This window comes from Cannabis sativa, unplaced genomic scaffold (genome assembly GCF_029168945.1).
Source record: "Cannabis sativa cultivar Pink pepper isolate KNU-18-1 unplaced genomic scaffold, ASM2916894v1 Contig1, whole genome shotgun sequence".
NCBI classification, from domain to species: Eukaryota; Viridiplantae; Streptophyta; class Magnoliopsida; order Rosales; family Cannabaceae; genus Cannabis; species Cannabis sativa.
The window spans coordinates 916,681-931,681 of record NW_026870037.1 but is presented as its reverse complement, the minus strand read 5'-3'; the positions used below and the strand labels follow the sequence as shown (position 1 = coordinate 931,681).

Here is a 15,001-nt window from a genome sequence, read left to right as displayed (position 1 = left end):
AGCATCGTACTACTCTTTTGTTTTTCTGGGATTTTAATGAGATCAATTTTTCTAAAAAAGAAAATCTCACGTGCTCATTTATTTTATTTTTGAATTTTTTTTTTTTTTTTTGAGAAAAGAACTGTTATTATAAATTATAGAGCGTCATTTACAACAACAGAGAAAATGGTAGAGGGAATTTTCTCAAACCACATACAATCATCATCCAACTCCAATGCATGTTTAGCCAAGCCATGAGCAGCTTGGTTAGCATCTCGCTTCACATGAGAGACACAAACAGAGGAGAGATAGGATAAACGATTTTTAATATCCAAAACTAAATCACCAAAAGAAGAGATAGCATTAGAATTACTATTAATTGAATTAACTAAAATCAAGGAATCAAATTCAAAAAGATTGACCGATAAGTTGCAATGAGCTGCCCAATCGATTCCCATAATTAATGCTTTGGCTTCCATTTCTTGTGGCTTTAATCTACCCGTGAGAGGCTTTGAGTAGGATGCAACAACTTGACCAGAAGAATTTCGAATGATGATACCAACACCAATTTTATTACGGGAAATATCACAAGCAGCATCAACATTCATTTTTAATTTATCCAAAGGGGGACATATCCAATTGGGTTGAGCAGCTGCACCTGTAGAGTCTCGGATGGATTTTGATGAAGTGGACTGCTGCTGAAAGTTGCAGAAATATGCAACAGATTTGGCCCAAAGTTGTGTTGGTGAGAGGCCTGGTTTGCCGTGAATAAAGTTGTTTCTGTCATTCCATAAAAACCACAAAGTGCAGAGTAGTTGTTCCATTTCCGAAGTAGATTTAAGGGTAGATAACAGCATCAAAAAATCATCAAATCTCATTCGGGAAACCAAATCAAAATCCAGAGAAAAACCAGCGACACGCCAAACCTTTTTAGCATGTTTGCATAGAAACAAGGCATGCTCAACCGATTCCCAGGCATTCGAACAAAGGCTACATGCTGCAGAATCAATGACCTTGCGCTTGCACAGAGCAGCAGCAGTGGGAATGGCACAATGAAAAGCTTTGCAAACAAAAATTTTAACCTTGGATGGAAGTTGCAGGTTCCAAAAGTATTTCCACCAAGTATGCAGGTTATTGGAAGAGTTTGAGAGCTCAGAATCTTCAAGGTCATTTGCAAGATGATAACCCGACTGGACTGTGTACTCATTGGAGTTTGTGAAGTGCCAAATCCATTGGTCTGAAACTGATGAAGAAGATAGAGGAATGGACAAAATATAGTCCTGTTAACAAACTTCTTGCTGATGTCACTTAATAGCTGTACTGTTTTGTATCTGTTATAGTTAGTTATTTTCTGTTGTAAGGTAGTTACATCTTCTTGATTTGTACCAGACTGGATTCTATAAATAAAGAGGAAGTCTACTCAGTTGAGTAAGGCTCATAATCATTTTCTCTGTTTTCTCCTTTAATTCTTTGTCTTGCTCTTTAGCTCTTTAGCTCTACAGTTCTTACCATTCTACATGGTATCATCGTCACCTGACTTGCGTCCATGGAGTCTTCAACATCTGATCCTCATACCACTGCTAACGCTGCTCCTCTGAATCACTCTGTTCACAACTGGAATCCTTTTTCAAATTCCTTAACTGCATCTCTTACCCTCAAGCTCGATCGCAACAATTTCCTATCTTGGAAATCTCAAGTGGTACCCACGGTAATCGGCCATGATCTTGATCAGATTCTCTTCTCTGATGTGTCTCCTCCTCAACATCTTGTTACAGGCATCCCAAACCCCGAATATGCTCAGTGGAAAAAGAAGGACCAGCTTCTTCTCTCATGGTTACGTGCATCCATGTCCGAACCTGTTCTTGCGTCTGTGGCCAATTTCCACACATCATTCGCTGTCTGGCGCGCCCTTGAACAACGTTTCTCAAGTCAGACCAAAGCCCGATTGTTACAACTCAAAGGCCAGTTCTCCCACTTACTCAAGAACAATCTATCTATATCTGAATATGTTGATAAAGCCCAATCGATTGCTGATGCCTTACTAATTGCTGGTTCGCCTGTGTCAACCCAAGATTTGATTCTGCAATTACTAAATGGACTTGGGCCTGATTATGATCCTGTCGTTTCTGGCATAACTTCAAGAAGCGATTTTCTCTCCTTCGAAGAAGTACAAGCTCTCCTTCTCTCTCATGAAACTCGTCTTGATCACCATCATTCTGTCAATGACCTGTCTGTTAAAATGCAAGCAAATCTTGCTGCAAGAAATGGCCCCTACAGACCTCCCATTGGCTCGAATCGTGGCTCTCACACTGAATCCAATCGAAACAGATTCTATGGTCGTCCCCCTGGTGCAAGATTGCTTTGCCAAGTCTGCCTTCGCACAGGACACACTGCAGCCATTTGCCACTACCGATTCGACAAGAATTGGGTTACCCCCAAATACGGTAATTCTCAATCTCAAGCATTTCTTGTTGAATCTGACTTTCACTATGATCCTCAGGCTGCTACAACTACCATGTTTCCTGAACTTGGAGATGATGAATCATGGTATGTTGACACGGGTGCCACCAATCATGTCTCTATGGATACATCCAACCTCGACATGAACACCAACTATACTGGTAATGAAACAATGGCAGTAGGGAATGGTAAGAAGCTTCTTATTACTCATATTGGTCATGCTTCCTTTCCTTCTACTTTACCAAATAAGCCATTGCATCTCAATTCTGTCCTAAATGTTCCATCCATGACCAAGAACCTTATTAGTGTTTCCCAATTAACCACTGATAATGATGTATTCCTTGAGTTTCACAAATCGTGTTGTTTTGTTAAGGACAAACAAACAGGGACAGTGCTTCTCAAAGGGAAGGCTAAGGATGGACTGTACCAGCTTGGTGAAGCAGCTAACACTTCTCTTCAATGTCATCTTACCAATCTGTCTAGTGATAATAACACTTCCTCATTATGTACTTGTAATTGTCACTCAGATAAGAATGTAATCTCTTGTAATAATGATGATATCAATAAAATCCCATTCTCTTCATGCTCTTCCAATCTGGCACTTAATGTTACTAAACAGAATGACATTAACATCTGGCACCATAAACTTGGGCACCCTGCCATCAATACCCTCACCAAAATTCTCCCTCACATCAAATACACAGGGACATTACAATCTTTAAAGTTCTGTACTGCTTGCCATCAAGGCAAGAGTCACAAACTCCCCTTCTCAATATCCACAAGCAGAGCTAATCAACCACTTGCCCTTATACACATTGATCTTTGGGGGCCGTCCCACATCTCATTAAAGGAAGGTTTTAAATATTATGTGCATTTCCTAGACGACTTTAGCCGATACTGCTGGATTTTTCCTCTTACCACCAAAAACCAAGCCTTTGATGTATTTGTCAAGTTTAAGAGTCTTGTCGAGAAACAATTTGATTTACCAATTAAAAGTGTGCAGGCAGATTGGGGAGGTGAGTACCGGCCTTTTGCTCGCTTCTTAGCTGACCAAGGAATACATTTCCAACATCCTTGCCCCCGCACCAGTGAACAGAACGGCCGTGCTAAACGGAAACACCGGCATATCACTGAAACAGGCCTCACCATGTTAGCTCAAGCTGGTTTATCCCTCGAATACTGGTGGCACGCCATGTCCTCTGCTGTGTTTACAATTAATAGATTACCAACCCCGGTTATTGGTAATATAAGCCCTTATGAATGCCTATTCAAGAAAAGGCCAGACTTCAACATTCTGAAACCATTCGGGTGCTCTTGCTTCCCTCATCTTCGTCCATATAATGCACATAAAATGGAGCTAAGATCGACCCCGTGCCTATTCTTAGGTTACTCATCACATCACAAGGGCTATTTGTGTGAACACACTGATGGCAGAATTATAATTTCCAGGCATGTTTCCTTTGATGAAACTCAATTCCCTGCACATTCCACACCAGCAGAAATGCCACAGGTATCTACTTCTATGCACCCTCCCACTTTTTCATTCAATACATCTCAGTTCAATACTAGTGTTAACACTAATAATTCTGTTGTGATGCCTACTGTTACCAATATCACCCCTCCACCAACATCTGGAGTGAGAGAAGACCCATCTCCCATTAATAGACAGGTGCCTCATGTTCATGATCCACCCCAAACAGCTGCCCGAACCACTCTTGAACCAATCCCAGAGAATAACACCTATGTCCATGACTCCCCACCACTAGAAAATAATACCACTTCCCAAATACCAACACCTGTCCCACTCACATCCACTCACCAAAACTTGCCACTTGTCTGCTCACAAATAAACCATATACCACCCACTGATAGCAACTCGTCTCAACCAAGTCACTCTCTCAGAACACATACAATGATCACCCGAAGTCAAAATGGCATAACCAAACCTAAAGCTTACTCTGCAACTAAATTTCCCCTCCCTGAAGCCCTTATACCCTCTGAACCTAAGTCCACTAGTGCTGCAATTAAAAACCCTCAGTGGTTCCAAACCATGCAACATGAGTTTGCTGCTCTAAAAAAAGCTGGCACATGGACTCTTGTCCCATACACTCCAGGGATGACTATTATTGGTAACAAATGGCTTCACAAAGTTAAACTAAATGCAGATGGAAGCTTGGATCGGCTTAAATCCAGATTGGTGGCCAAAGGGTACTTGCAAACACCTGGCATCGACTATGAAGAAACGTTTTCACCTGTGGTTAAACCAGCTACAATAAGAGTTATACTCACTCTTGCCGTGTCTATGAATTGGAGGGTTAAACAGTTGGATATAAGCAATGCTTTCCTTAATGGAACATTGCATGAAAAAGTATATATGGCTCAGCCTGAGGGGTTCATTGACACTACCAAACCCACTCATGTATGCCTATTGCACAAAGCCCTTTACGGTCTAAAACAAGCCCCTAGGGCCTGGAACCAAACTCTCAAAGACACTCTATCTCAATGGGGTTTCTCGGCTTCAAAATCAGACAACTCCCTATTCATCTATGGCTCAGGAGATCAACAAATCATATTGCTTGTCTATGTGGATGACTTTCTAGTCACTGGTCCTAATGACACTGTCATTAACAACTTCATTACCAGACTACATCAAGCTTTCTCTCTAAAAGACCTTGGTAATGTGCACTACTTCTTGGGTGTTGAGATATTCAGGGATACAACCGGCATGTACCTATCTCAGTCCAAATATATCACTGATCTCCTTGTGAAACTCAAAATGGAAGGGGCCAAACCCTGCCCCAATCCCACAAGTGCCAGTGTCAAACTATCTCTTACTGATGGTGAACCCCTTGAAGACAAGACTCTGTACAGGAGCACAATTGGTGCTTTACAATACCTGACCTTAACACGACCTGATGTCGCGTATATCATCAATAAACTGAGCCAATTTATTCATGCTCCAACCTCCATTCACTGGGATGCATGCAAGAGACTCATGAGATATCTAAAAGGGACCATCTCTGTTGGACTACACTTTACACCTGCCTCTTCCCTAACTCTTCAAGGTTACTCTGATGCGGACTGGGCCTCATGCATCGACGATAGGAAGAGCACAGGTGGATACGTGATGTTTTTTGGCAACAACCTTGTCTCATGGTCTGCCAAGAAACAACATGTTGTTGCTCGCAGCAGTTCTGAAAGTGAATTTCGTGCCCTTGCTAACGCAGCTGCTGAAGTAAAATGGCTGGTGTCTCTTCTCTCTGAACTTCAGATTCATCAACCTCAGTGCCCTATACTTTGGGTTGACAACCAAAGTGCTGCTGCTATCGCAGCAAATCCAGTCTTCCATGCTCGGTCAAAGCATATAGAAATTGATTTGCATTTCGTTCGAGACCTCATTCTTGCCAAAGAACTATCTGTGAGATACGTTCCTGCTCTTGATCAAATTGCAGATGCTTTGACAAAGCCACTTTCTACTGACAGATTCAAATACTTGACAGCCAAACTCAAGATGTCTCCTACACCTTTTCGTTTGAGGGGGGATGTTAACAAACTTCTTGCTGATGTCACTTAATAGCTGTACTGTTTGTATCTGTTATAGTTAGTTATTTTCTGTTGTAAGGTTGTTACATCTTCTTGGTTTGTACTAGACTGGATTCTATAAATAAAGAGTAAGTCTACTCAGTTGAGTAAGGCTCATAATCATTTTCTCTGTTTTTCTCCTTTAATTCTTTGTCTTTCTCTTTAGCTCTTTAGCTCTGCAGTTCTTACCATTCTACAAGTCCCCATCTACAGCTGAGAAATCACGAGCAAGGAGTGGTAGATTCCATTCTTTATCATCAGTAATGTAGTAAGATACTAAGTTCTGTGTGTCTCCCAAAAAGCAAATAGGAGTGAATTCAGAGTGACGAGTAATCCACGGATCTGAAATACATTGAACACTTGAACCATCCCCAATTTTGAGTCTTAATCCTTTCACAAGGAGATCACGCCCCCAACAAGAAATTAAGAAAGTTAAGCAGCACAAACAACATAGGAAAAGTCCCTATTCTAAAAATCACTAACTCCGTGATCAATGGAGTACTTAGCTAAATAACAAGCAACATAATTTGCCTTTCGAAAATCTAAACGAAAACTCGAGAGCAATATTTTTTTTATATCCCAGATGACACCCTACATCCAAACTAGAAAGAAGAGAGTCAATGCCACAATTATGTTCAACCATAAACTTGTTACATTGAAGCTGAGAGCTAAGTTGTTATCCTCCTTTATTACCATAATGTCCGCAGTAATAGGATCAAAAGGCCTTAGCAAAATTTTAGTTTTGGCACCCAAACACACTTCATTTTCATCCTTTTACACTCCAACAATTACCATCAACACCTCGACCGACATCAACATTAATTTTTTTGATACACTCAAATAGAGGACGCCACTTGGCTGCTTCCCTTCTTCTTTTATCTGTCTTTGTAGTTAATTGGCAACCCTGAAATTATTGTTGTAGTGGAGCATTCGATTCTCCCCTACTTTCCAATTGTTCCTCAAATACCAACGCTGCCAGGATATTGTCACAAAGAGCTCGAATTCTTCCTTTTCAAGATCAGAAAAAGTAGAGGATCGACTTCCATACATTCTTTAATGAGCCTCTAGAATCTAAGAGATTTTCAATATTTAGAATTAGCATGACATCTTCAAATTGCATGAACACAGTCCTCTGGGATGGTTAGTTGGAGGCCAATTGTGGCATAGTTTCCATAAAAACTCTCAAATTCCAAATAGACATCCACAAGGACTTTGTTTTCTTAGTATCTGAAGTCTCAGTTGAAATATTCTGTCCCATGGTAACTTTGTAACCACTTCTTGCTCTATATTTCTCATTCTTTGTGTAGTGCCAAATCAGTTTATCTTTTACAGAACTATCACTACTCGACAAACCCAATATTTAGGAAATATAAATAAATTAAAATTTTAAACTTATCTAATATTTACTTGTTATACTTATATTTCAAGCTAGGTTGATGTTACGTGAAATGGATGTATAATAAGTTTTATTTTTTTTAATTCGGTGATCTTTAATGTAATACATGTATAATTTTTTTTTTAATTAAGTAATATATTTTTTTTTAATTTTTGAAATAACATTTAAGATTTTAATCTTTAACAATTTTTTTAACTATTGCTTGCGTGTCATTTAAATGCAATTATATACATGCGTACTTTTTAAATTTTTAATTTTTTAATTAAGTAACCTATATATTGTAATTTATTATATTTTTAAATTTAAATAACTTAATACACTTATCACAAAACGTCCCAATACACTTGATCTGTATATACTTTAAATTAAAATATTACATTATTTATTAAGTATATTATTATATATTGTAATATTATAATGTAATATTTTAAATTTAAATTTCTTTATATAAAATATCTACATAATTGTTTTTTTATTTTAATTCAAATTTAAACCAATAAATTTAAAAATATGATTAAAAATATCTATAATATTTTAAGTATTTTAAATTTAAATTAAATTTTCTTTATATAAAATATCTATATAATTTTTATTTTTAAATATATATAATGGCCAAGATACAGGAATTTCTAGTTGTGGATTTGCCTTTTATAACATGTTGATAGGTCGACTCGCACTTATGGGATTAGAGGCAATTAGTTCAATAAAATACTTTTCATCAAAATTCCCAATACAATAAGGATTTCGAGATGTCTGAGGAGATCAACTGATGATAAAACAATATTATAGTGCTGAAATTAAAGGAAATCAAAAAATAGTGTGTGAATCAACTAGACCTGACCAGAGCCACGTCGTTAGGCCAAGAAATGGTTGGTGAGCCCTGATTAGGCAAAAAAAAAAAAAATTAAGGGGCGGCTAAAGACTTCTAGAGAGAATTCTACTTTATTCGTGTTATTTGGTTTATAAAAATTTTTACAAAATTTTCAAATCAAATTATAAATGTTTCTTCGGATCACCCATAAGTAGTAGGCAACCATAGGAAATTACATTGATTACTAAAATCTAGTCATAAGAATAGTATTGTTATTTGGCATTTTAAGATGCCCAAAACCATACTGATTTGGTGCCTTAAAATTAGTTAACAGATTCTCATATTATTTAAAGTACCTATTAGTATTTCTCTATAAATATTATTGTCGTATGTATTACTTGATACAAGGCCGATCTTAAAAATAAATGAGTCCAAGATTTGTGTGTGTGTTGTACTTAAAACTAAGTTTAAATATTATTGGACCTATTTTTTTGAAACATTTACAAAATTATGATTTTTCTCCACTACATATAAGTATATTAGATACAATTTTTTTTTGGTTGGACTTTAGGCACAAATTTATCACACCTTAACTTAGGGTCGAACCTGACTTGATATTGTCCCCCTACCATTTATTTCTTCGCTCCGTCCTTGATTAGTACCCGTAGTAATTATAGTAATAATTACACTACTTAGTAATTACACAATTACTTAACTATCAAAAATAAACCGCAGTCAATTTAATATTTATCAACATAAGTTTTAGAAAATTTGAATTCATTTTGAAATAGTGCTATTTATATAAAGATGAACTGATGTTTCTCTTTTAATTTTATTTATCAATTGCTTAAGGAGCCAAATTTAGTGATAATATTTAGCATATACTCTATTGCATTTTACAAATTATTTAGTGCATATAAATCCTATGAGATGGTTTTCACATGAACCTCAATGGCTCAATGTCATGACTCATGAGTTATGAGTGTCTTACGAGCTAAATGAAAACAAATAAAAACTGAAATTGAAATTGAAATGTTGACCAGACAACGGCAAGATCAACTACTCTGTTCACGTAAGGCCATAACGGCCTTTACATGTTTAAATGTGACCAAATCTTTTAGTACATTACATAACTCTTTATAATTAATAAGAAATAAATTTCACTAAAAACAAAATTAAGTACCAAAAGCATTTACAATTTACATCTACTCCACTGTTACTGCCAAAGTTTATTATGCAGTTATTCCTTCAAATTAGTTGTACTTAATAGCAAGAGAATAATGTTCAAACTAAAAATTTAAAAGTACACTCACCCATGCTAATTGTGTGAATTTATATTATTACTTACTAAATGTTAACCACGTAGCCTTCAAAGATTTATATATGTAGAACAAAATATAAACCCCATTGAACTAGCCTCAACATATTTTTTTTATATGTAGAACAAAATAATTATGAGGAGTTTGAGAAATGGAGTTGTGAAAGTATTGATAATACTACTTGTTAACCTTTTATCCACAGAATGCAGAAATCCAGTTCTCCATAGGGTCGGAGGAGGACGATTTTCTTGGAACCCAAACATCAACTTTACAAATTGGTCAATCCATGAGCAATTCTACGTTGGTGATTGGCTTTGTAAGTTCTTGTAGTTTTCTAATATTAATTCCCAACATGACAATGTGAAAGAAAACAATAAGAAACAATTAGCATAACATATGATGACACTATACATCATTTGGGCAATTTTTTTTCCAAATTTGAATTTTGATTTCTTTAACAGATTTTGGATTCGACAAGCTAATTTATAATGTTTTGGAGGTGAACAAAACAAACTATGAGAAATGTGAGGACAAAGATTTCTTAACAAATGTAACAAGAGGCGGTCGCGATGTGTTCAACCTCACCGATGCCAAGGTTTTCTACTTTCTTAGTGGTAGAGGTTTCTGCTTTAAGGGAATGAAAGTTGCTGTTCTTGTCAAGGATTTTTCTGAAGATCAATCACTAGAACCTCCTCACAATAATCAACATGGTGATCATGATCTTCTTTTCACCAACAATGTCTTCTCTTCTTATCATTATGTTTCACACATCATTATCTTCCTTGCTATCTTTGTTTTTCAATGCTTTCACATGTAATAGCTAATTCTAATTTATTATCACTTTACACTTTTGGAAGTAGCCTTTTTATGTAACAAACAAAAGTATGTTTTGAATTTCTTTTTGCAAAATAGTGTTTCTTTCTTATTAGGACTATTTTATAATGAAATGTTTAATATTAGCTTTTTTGTTTTGTTTTTTTGTTAAATTAAGAATGTAAGAAACTTATGTCTTGCTCGTATCTTGTAAGAGCATCCATTTTATATCTTGATCGTGTTTTTAATATGAAGGATGTCTCGAATGATTTGTTATCTGCATTGGTAGCAGAATTTGATGGTTAATAAAGTTTGATTTTCCATTCAAAAAAACAAATATAAAAAACGTGTAGGGTACTTTGCACCAAAAATGACCTAAAAATTTTTCTACCCAATTTTTTCATGCAATTTTTCAACCCTAACATGTTTCTAAAATAATTTTACAAGTAAAAAAATGTAACATGCAAAATATTTTTACCTAGAAATAATAAAAAAATTCAACAAAAATTGAAATATTTACAACTTTTCATAATTACGTAAACAAAATACAATACTAACCAAAACTAAGGTTCTGAGACCAGTTATTGGAAATACATACTTATCGAATTACTTTATTTTTCGTGTAACATTTAACATAAAAATTAATTTCCTATAACATCTTTTTCACATATTCAGTATCGAATATACTTACAGAGATGTTGCACAGCAGAAAAAGACTCATCTCGTTTAGTGATCTAACTCTTGTTCCTTTCTCTCACAGACTATGATCAATCATTAAACCTAAATCTTTAGAAAACTAAGAATACAACTTTAATCTCTTCACAATCTTCCACAAAGATCTAGATGTTGTAACAGAATTGTGTGGGAAAGTGTTACAACAACACTTGTGTAGGGTTTATGTCTTGAAAAGTCTGTAAAGATATTTTTGATTATAAATAGTATAATTTGATATATGTTTGAATCTTGAATTATTAATGTTTTATATTTAATAATTTATGTATAAATATTGGAATTTTTTTTACTCATATATGAGATATGACTTGTCTTGTACAGAGAATTAAGATCATTGGCTATGAATAAAATAGTTAGCAACATATTTAAGTTATAGAATTTTGAATCAATAATTATTAGTACGGTTCATTGATGCCCGTTATCTGGTACAAGAAATCTCGATTCGGATCGCTGATGTAGAAAGACATCATGTTGAAGGTATTGTATATAATAGAGATTATATATGATAAGGACGGATAAGTAATTAGGTTATCTTTATCAAACTAGATGTTTACTACAAAGACCTAATTCATATCACAGAGATGATCAATTAGTAGATCGGCCTAAATCATGAGCAATCATGAACTCTTGTTCTTGTCATTGGTTTCTTTGATTCACTCGTTAACATTTCTCAGAGAAGAAGATTCTTAAAATTTTTGTTTTGGGTGTGAAGGAATATGAAGAAATAAGGTCATAACAGAACTGCACATGTGTCCTTAAATAGAATCTTTGTGGTCTAAAATCAATGATTGTGTAATGAATTTATTAGAATATTCTTTCCTTTGTTATTTGCTTTTTATTTGCAATGTGTCATGGCCACAGAGGCCCTTGTAAAACCCTTGTACCTTTCTTATGAGGCTATATAATGAATGAAATGCACCAGCTACCTTTGAGCTAATTTTTTACATAAATCTTTTTCCTAAAATTTTTACTTGGTATCAGAGCCACAAAGGCCAATGTCGTCACCATGTCAACTGGAAATGATTAGACTCCTCTAGCCGCCTCTGCTACTCAAGGCAAAGCTCAATTTGTAATAACTAAGCAGAGCTCTGTCTCTACCTCAAGCATCCAACCAATACCAATATCTCCCTTCAGGAGCACCCTCAGCCAACCTTTTGTTGTAAAGTTGGATAGAAACAACTTCACCTTCTAGCGCGTAATGGTGTTAACCATTATTCGAGGGCATCGACTCGATAGATTCCTCAATGGAACAAAATTTTTTCCCCTGAGTTCATCCATATGACTATCTCAACTAGTGATGGTACTCCATCATCTAAACACTATCAAAACTCGGATTATGAAGCTTGGATCATCAATGACAAGCTTCTTATAAGCTAGTTATACGGCTCAATGATTAAATCCATTACATCAGAAGTAATGGGATGCACATCTACCTTTAGTCTTTGGTGTGCACTCGAAACACTCTACGGAGCTTACTCAAAGGAAAAAGTTGATGATACCCACACTTGGCTACAAACAACTCACAAGAAAAACATGACAATGGATGCGTACCTTCGTCAAATACGCACATGGATAGATACTCTTGCAATAGCAGGTGACCCCTACCCTGAATCTCACTTACTTACTAATGTCTTAAATGGTCTTGGTCTATAATATCTCACCATTGTGGTTTAGCTTGAGCCTAGAGGTGCCTCACTGACCTGGCTAGAACTTCAAGACGTATTGCTCAGCTTTGACAATCGATTGGAGAGGTTGAGTACTCACAACTCCAACACTAAGTTACTTAAATATGTTGTAGCTCCATCAGCTAATCTTGCACATAAAACTCTATCACAGCAAAATTCTCCAAAATGATAGCAAAATCACCCTTCCAATGGTCATGGCACATGTCATGGAGGCTATCGTGGTGGTAATAGATCTCGTGGAAGGAGTGGTAGAACATGCAGTCATTCAACAGTAGTGTGTTAAAGTCGCTATAACTTCATGGTAAGTGACCCTTGCAACAAACAGAACACGCAACCTCAATCTGGATCTAGCAATCCCACTACCTTTGTCACAGCTCCATAGGTTATTGACCATGAGGTTTAGTTTGCAGATAGCAGAGCTAGCAACCACCTCATTACAGATCCCAACCAATTGACTCAACGCACTCTGTATGGTGGTAAGGAGAGATTGACTATTGGAGATGGTAACTCATTATTAATAACTTATATTGGAGCTTGATCTTTACCTTCTCTATCTCAAAAACCTCTAATCTTAAAATATCTTTTGCATGAACCTCATATTGCAAAAAACTTAGTGTATTCAAGCTCACTGCAGATAATAATATACTAATGGAATTTCACTCTGATTTTTGCTATGTGAAGGACAACACCACAAGAAAAGTGATACTCTAAGGAGCTCTAAGAGATGGCCTCTATTAGTTTCAACTACCATCCTCACCTTCTGTGTCTTCTTTTCAATTTGTTATTAACTCGTCTGTTGTGTCGCAATGTTATTCTAGTGAGTTTAATGTAAATTGATTTGTGATCGATGAGTCTTTAAATTCAATAAATGGAGTTTGGCATAGACGACTAGGTCACCCCTCAACTAGAGTCTTGAAACATGTTCTAGTTTCAACAAATGTAAGAGTCCTAGTTAATGAACAAGTTCCTTTTTGTGATGTATGTCAAATGGAAAAATTCCATGCTCTTCCTTTTACTCTTTCCACTAACAAAGCCATAAAAGTCCTAGACATACTAGCCTTTGGGGTCTGACTCCAATCATGTCTAACACCAATTATATAAATTATACACACTTCTTGGACGACTATTTTCCCCATTTAAAGACTAGTTTGAGGCTTTGACACCTTTTTCTCAGTTTAAAAATCTTGCTGAAAATCAATTTCAAACTAAAATAAAAGTCTTAAGATCAAATTGGGGGGGAGTATGTTCCATTTGGCAAAGTTTTCCAAGATAGTGGGATCATTTTTCAACACTCATGTCCCATTACCTCGGCACAAAACGAATGTGTTGAACGCAAACATTGACATATAGTTAATATATGGCTCACATTGCTTGCACAAGCTAGTATGCCATGAAATTTAGCAAATAAATTTTCTAACTTATAAATTCATCATGACTCCAGTACTATAGATTCATAATTACACTTATGATTTCATGGAACACTCTGTTGGAATTTTATGTCCTAAATAAAACTCATTTCAATATAATCAGATTTACTAATTAATAGAAGATCAAAAATTATTTTATGATGCATGGTTCACATGATTATACTTTCATGATTATATGTTTATTATATAAATCTATTAAATCCTGAACATTTAGTTATTCACAATTACAGTGATGTCATCACAGTAGAAAGTAATTGTGATTATATGCTTCAAAGGCTTTAGTCTCATGATTTATCAGTGCATTAGATTTACACTGACGTGATAATTAGCGATAAATTTTACTTACACAAGTATAAGTAGAATGTCCTTTTCAGGGTATTAGCAAAGTATACTAGTATTAGATGTATTGGGTATATATCAGACTAGACTGATATTGACAATGGAAAAGATATCATAAACTTACTGTTATATCTTTCTAAGTCAATATCACTTAGTTGATCTTAGGTCAACAGATCTTAATTCTGAGATGGTTAGGTTCTATCTTAAATATATTATTTGTGTTCTTTAACTTGTTCGTCAAAGCTGACCTAATAGATCAACCCAATACTTACATCTTGGGAACATGGTAGTGCAATTGAGTGGGAGCGCTAATCATAGATATGAAATCTATAGCTTCCATAACTATTAGAAGCGAAATGATAACTTCCTTCGAGCTTGGCTTAACACGATAAATGATAGAGTGCTCATTTCAGTAATTATATTAGTTCACTGAAATATCATTTACAAGTAGCTAAGTA

The 15,001-nt window shown here is 35.6% G+C and overlaps 2 protein-coding genes across 2 annotated transcripts; one reads left to right on the top strand and one right to left on the bottom strand.

Moving 5' to 3' along the window:
- Window positions 1-134: 134 nt before the first annotated feature.
- On the bottom strand, window positions 135-1,527 carry LOC133032964 (uncharacterized). Its single transcript, XM_061107452.1, has 2 exons — window positions 1,489-1,527; window positions 135-1,259 (listed from the first exon to the last, which is right to left on the bottom strand). The coding sequence occupies exons 1-2, from the start codon at window positions 1,525-1,527 to the stop codon at window positions 135-137; spliced, it is 1,164 nt and encodes a 387-aa protein (XP_060963435.1).
- An 8,114-nt stretch (window positions 1,528-9,641) lies between these two features.
- LOC133032948 (early nodulin-like protein 20) lies at window positions 9,642-10,608 on the top strand. The gene is made up of 2 exons (XM_061107436.1): window positions 9,642-9,863; window positions 10,009-10,608. The coding sequence occupies exons 1-2, from the start codon at window positions 9,683-9,685 to the stop codon at window positions 10,362-10,364; spliced, it is 537 nt and encodes a 178-aa protein (XP_060963419.1). The 5' UTR covers window positions 9,642-9,682; the 3' UTR covers window positions 10,365-10,608.
- The last annotated feature ends 4,393 nt before the right edge of the window (window positions 10,609-15,001 follow it).

What these genes read in the sequence shown, in the direction of transcription:
- LOC133032964 (XM_061107452.1), bottom strand. Translation starts at nt 1,527, where the DNA reads ATGGACGCAAGTCAGGTGACGATGATACCATGTAGAATG. An exon ending in CGATGATACCATGTAGAATG is followed by an intron (nt 1,260 to 1,488) that starts GTAAGAACTGTA and finishes GTTTGTTAACAG; the next exon opens with GACTATATTTTGTCCATTCC.
- LOC133032948 (XM_061107436.1), top strand. Translation starts at nt 9,683, where the DNA reads ATGAGGAGTTTGAGAAATGGAGTTGTGAAAGTATTGATAATACTACTT. An exon ending in CTACGTTGGTGATTGGCTTT is followed by an intron (nt 9,864 to 10,008) that starts GTAAGTTCTTGT and finishes TTTCTTTAACAG; the next exon opens with ATTTTGGATTCGACAAGCTA.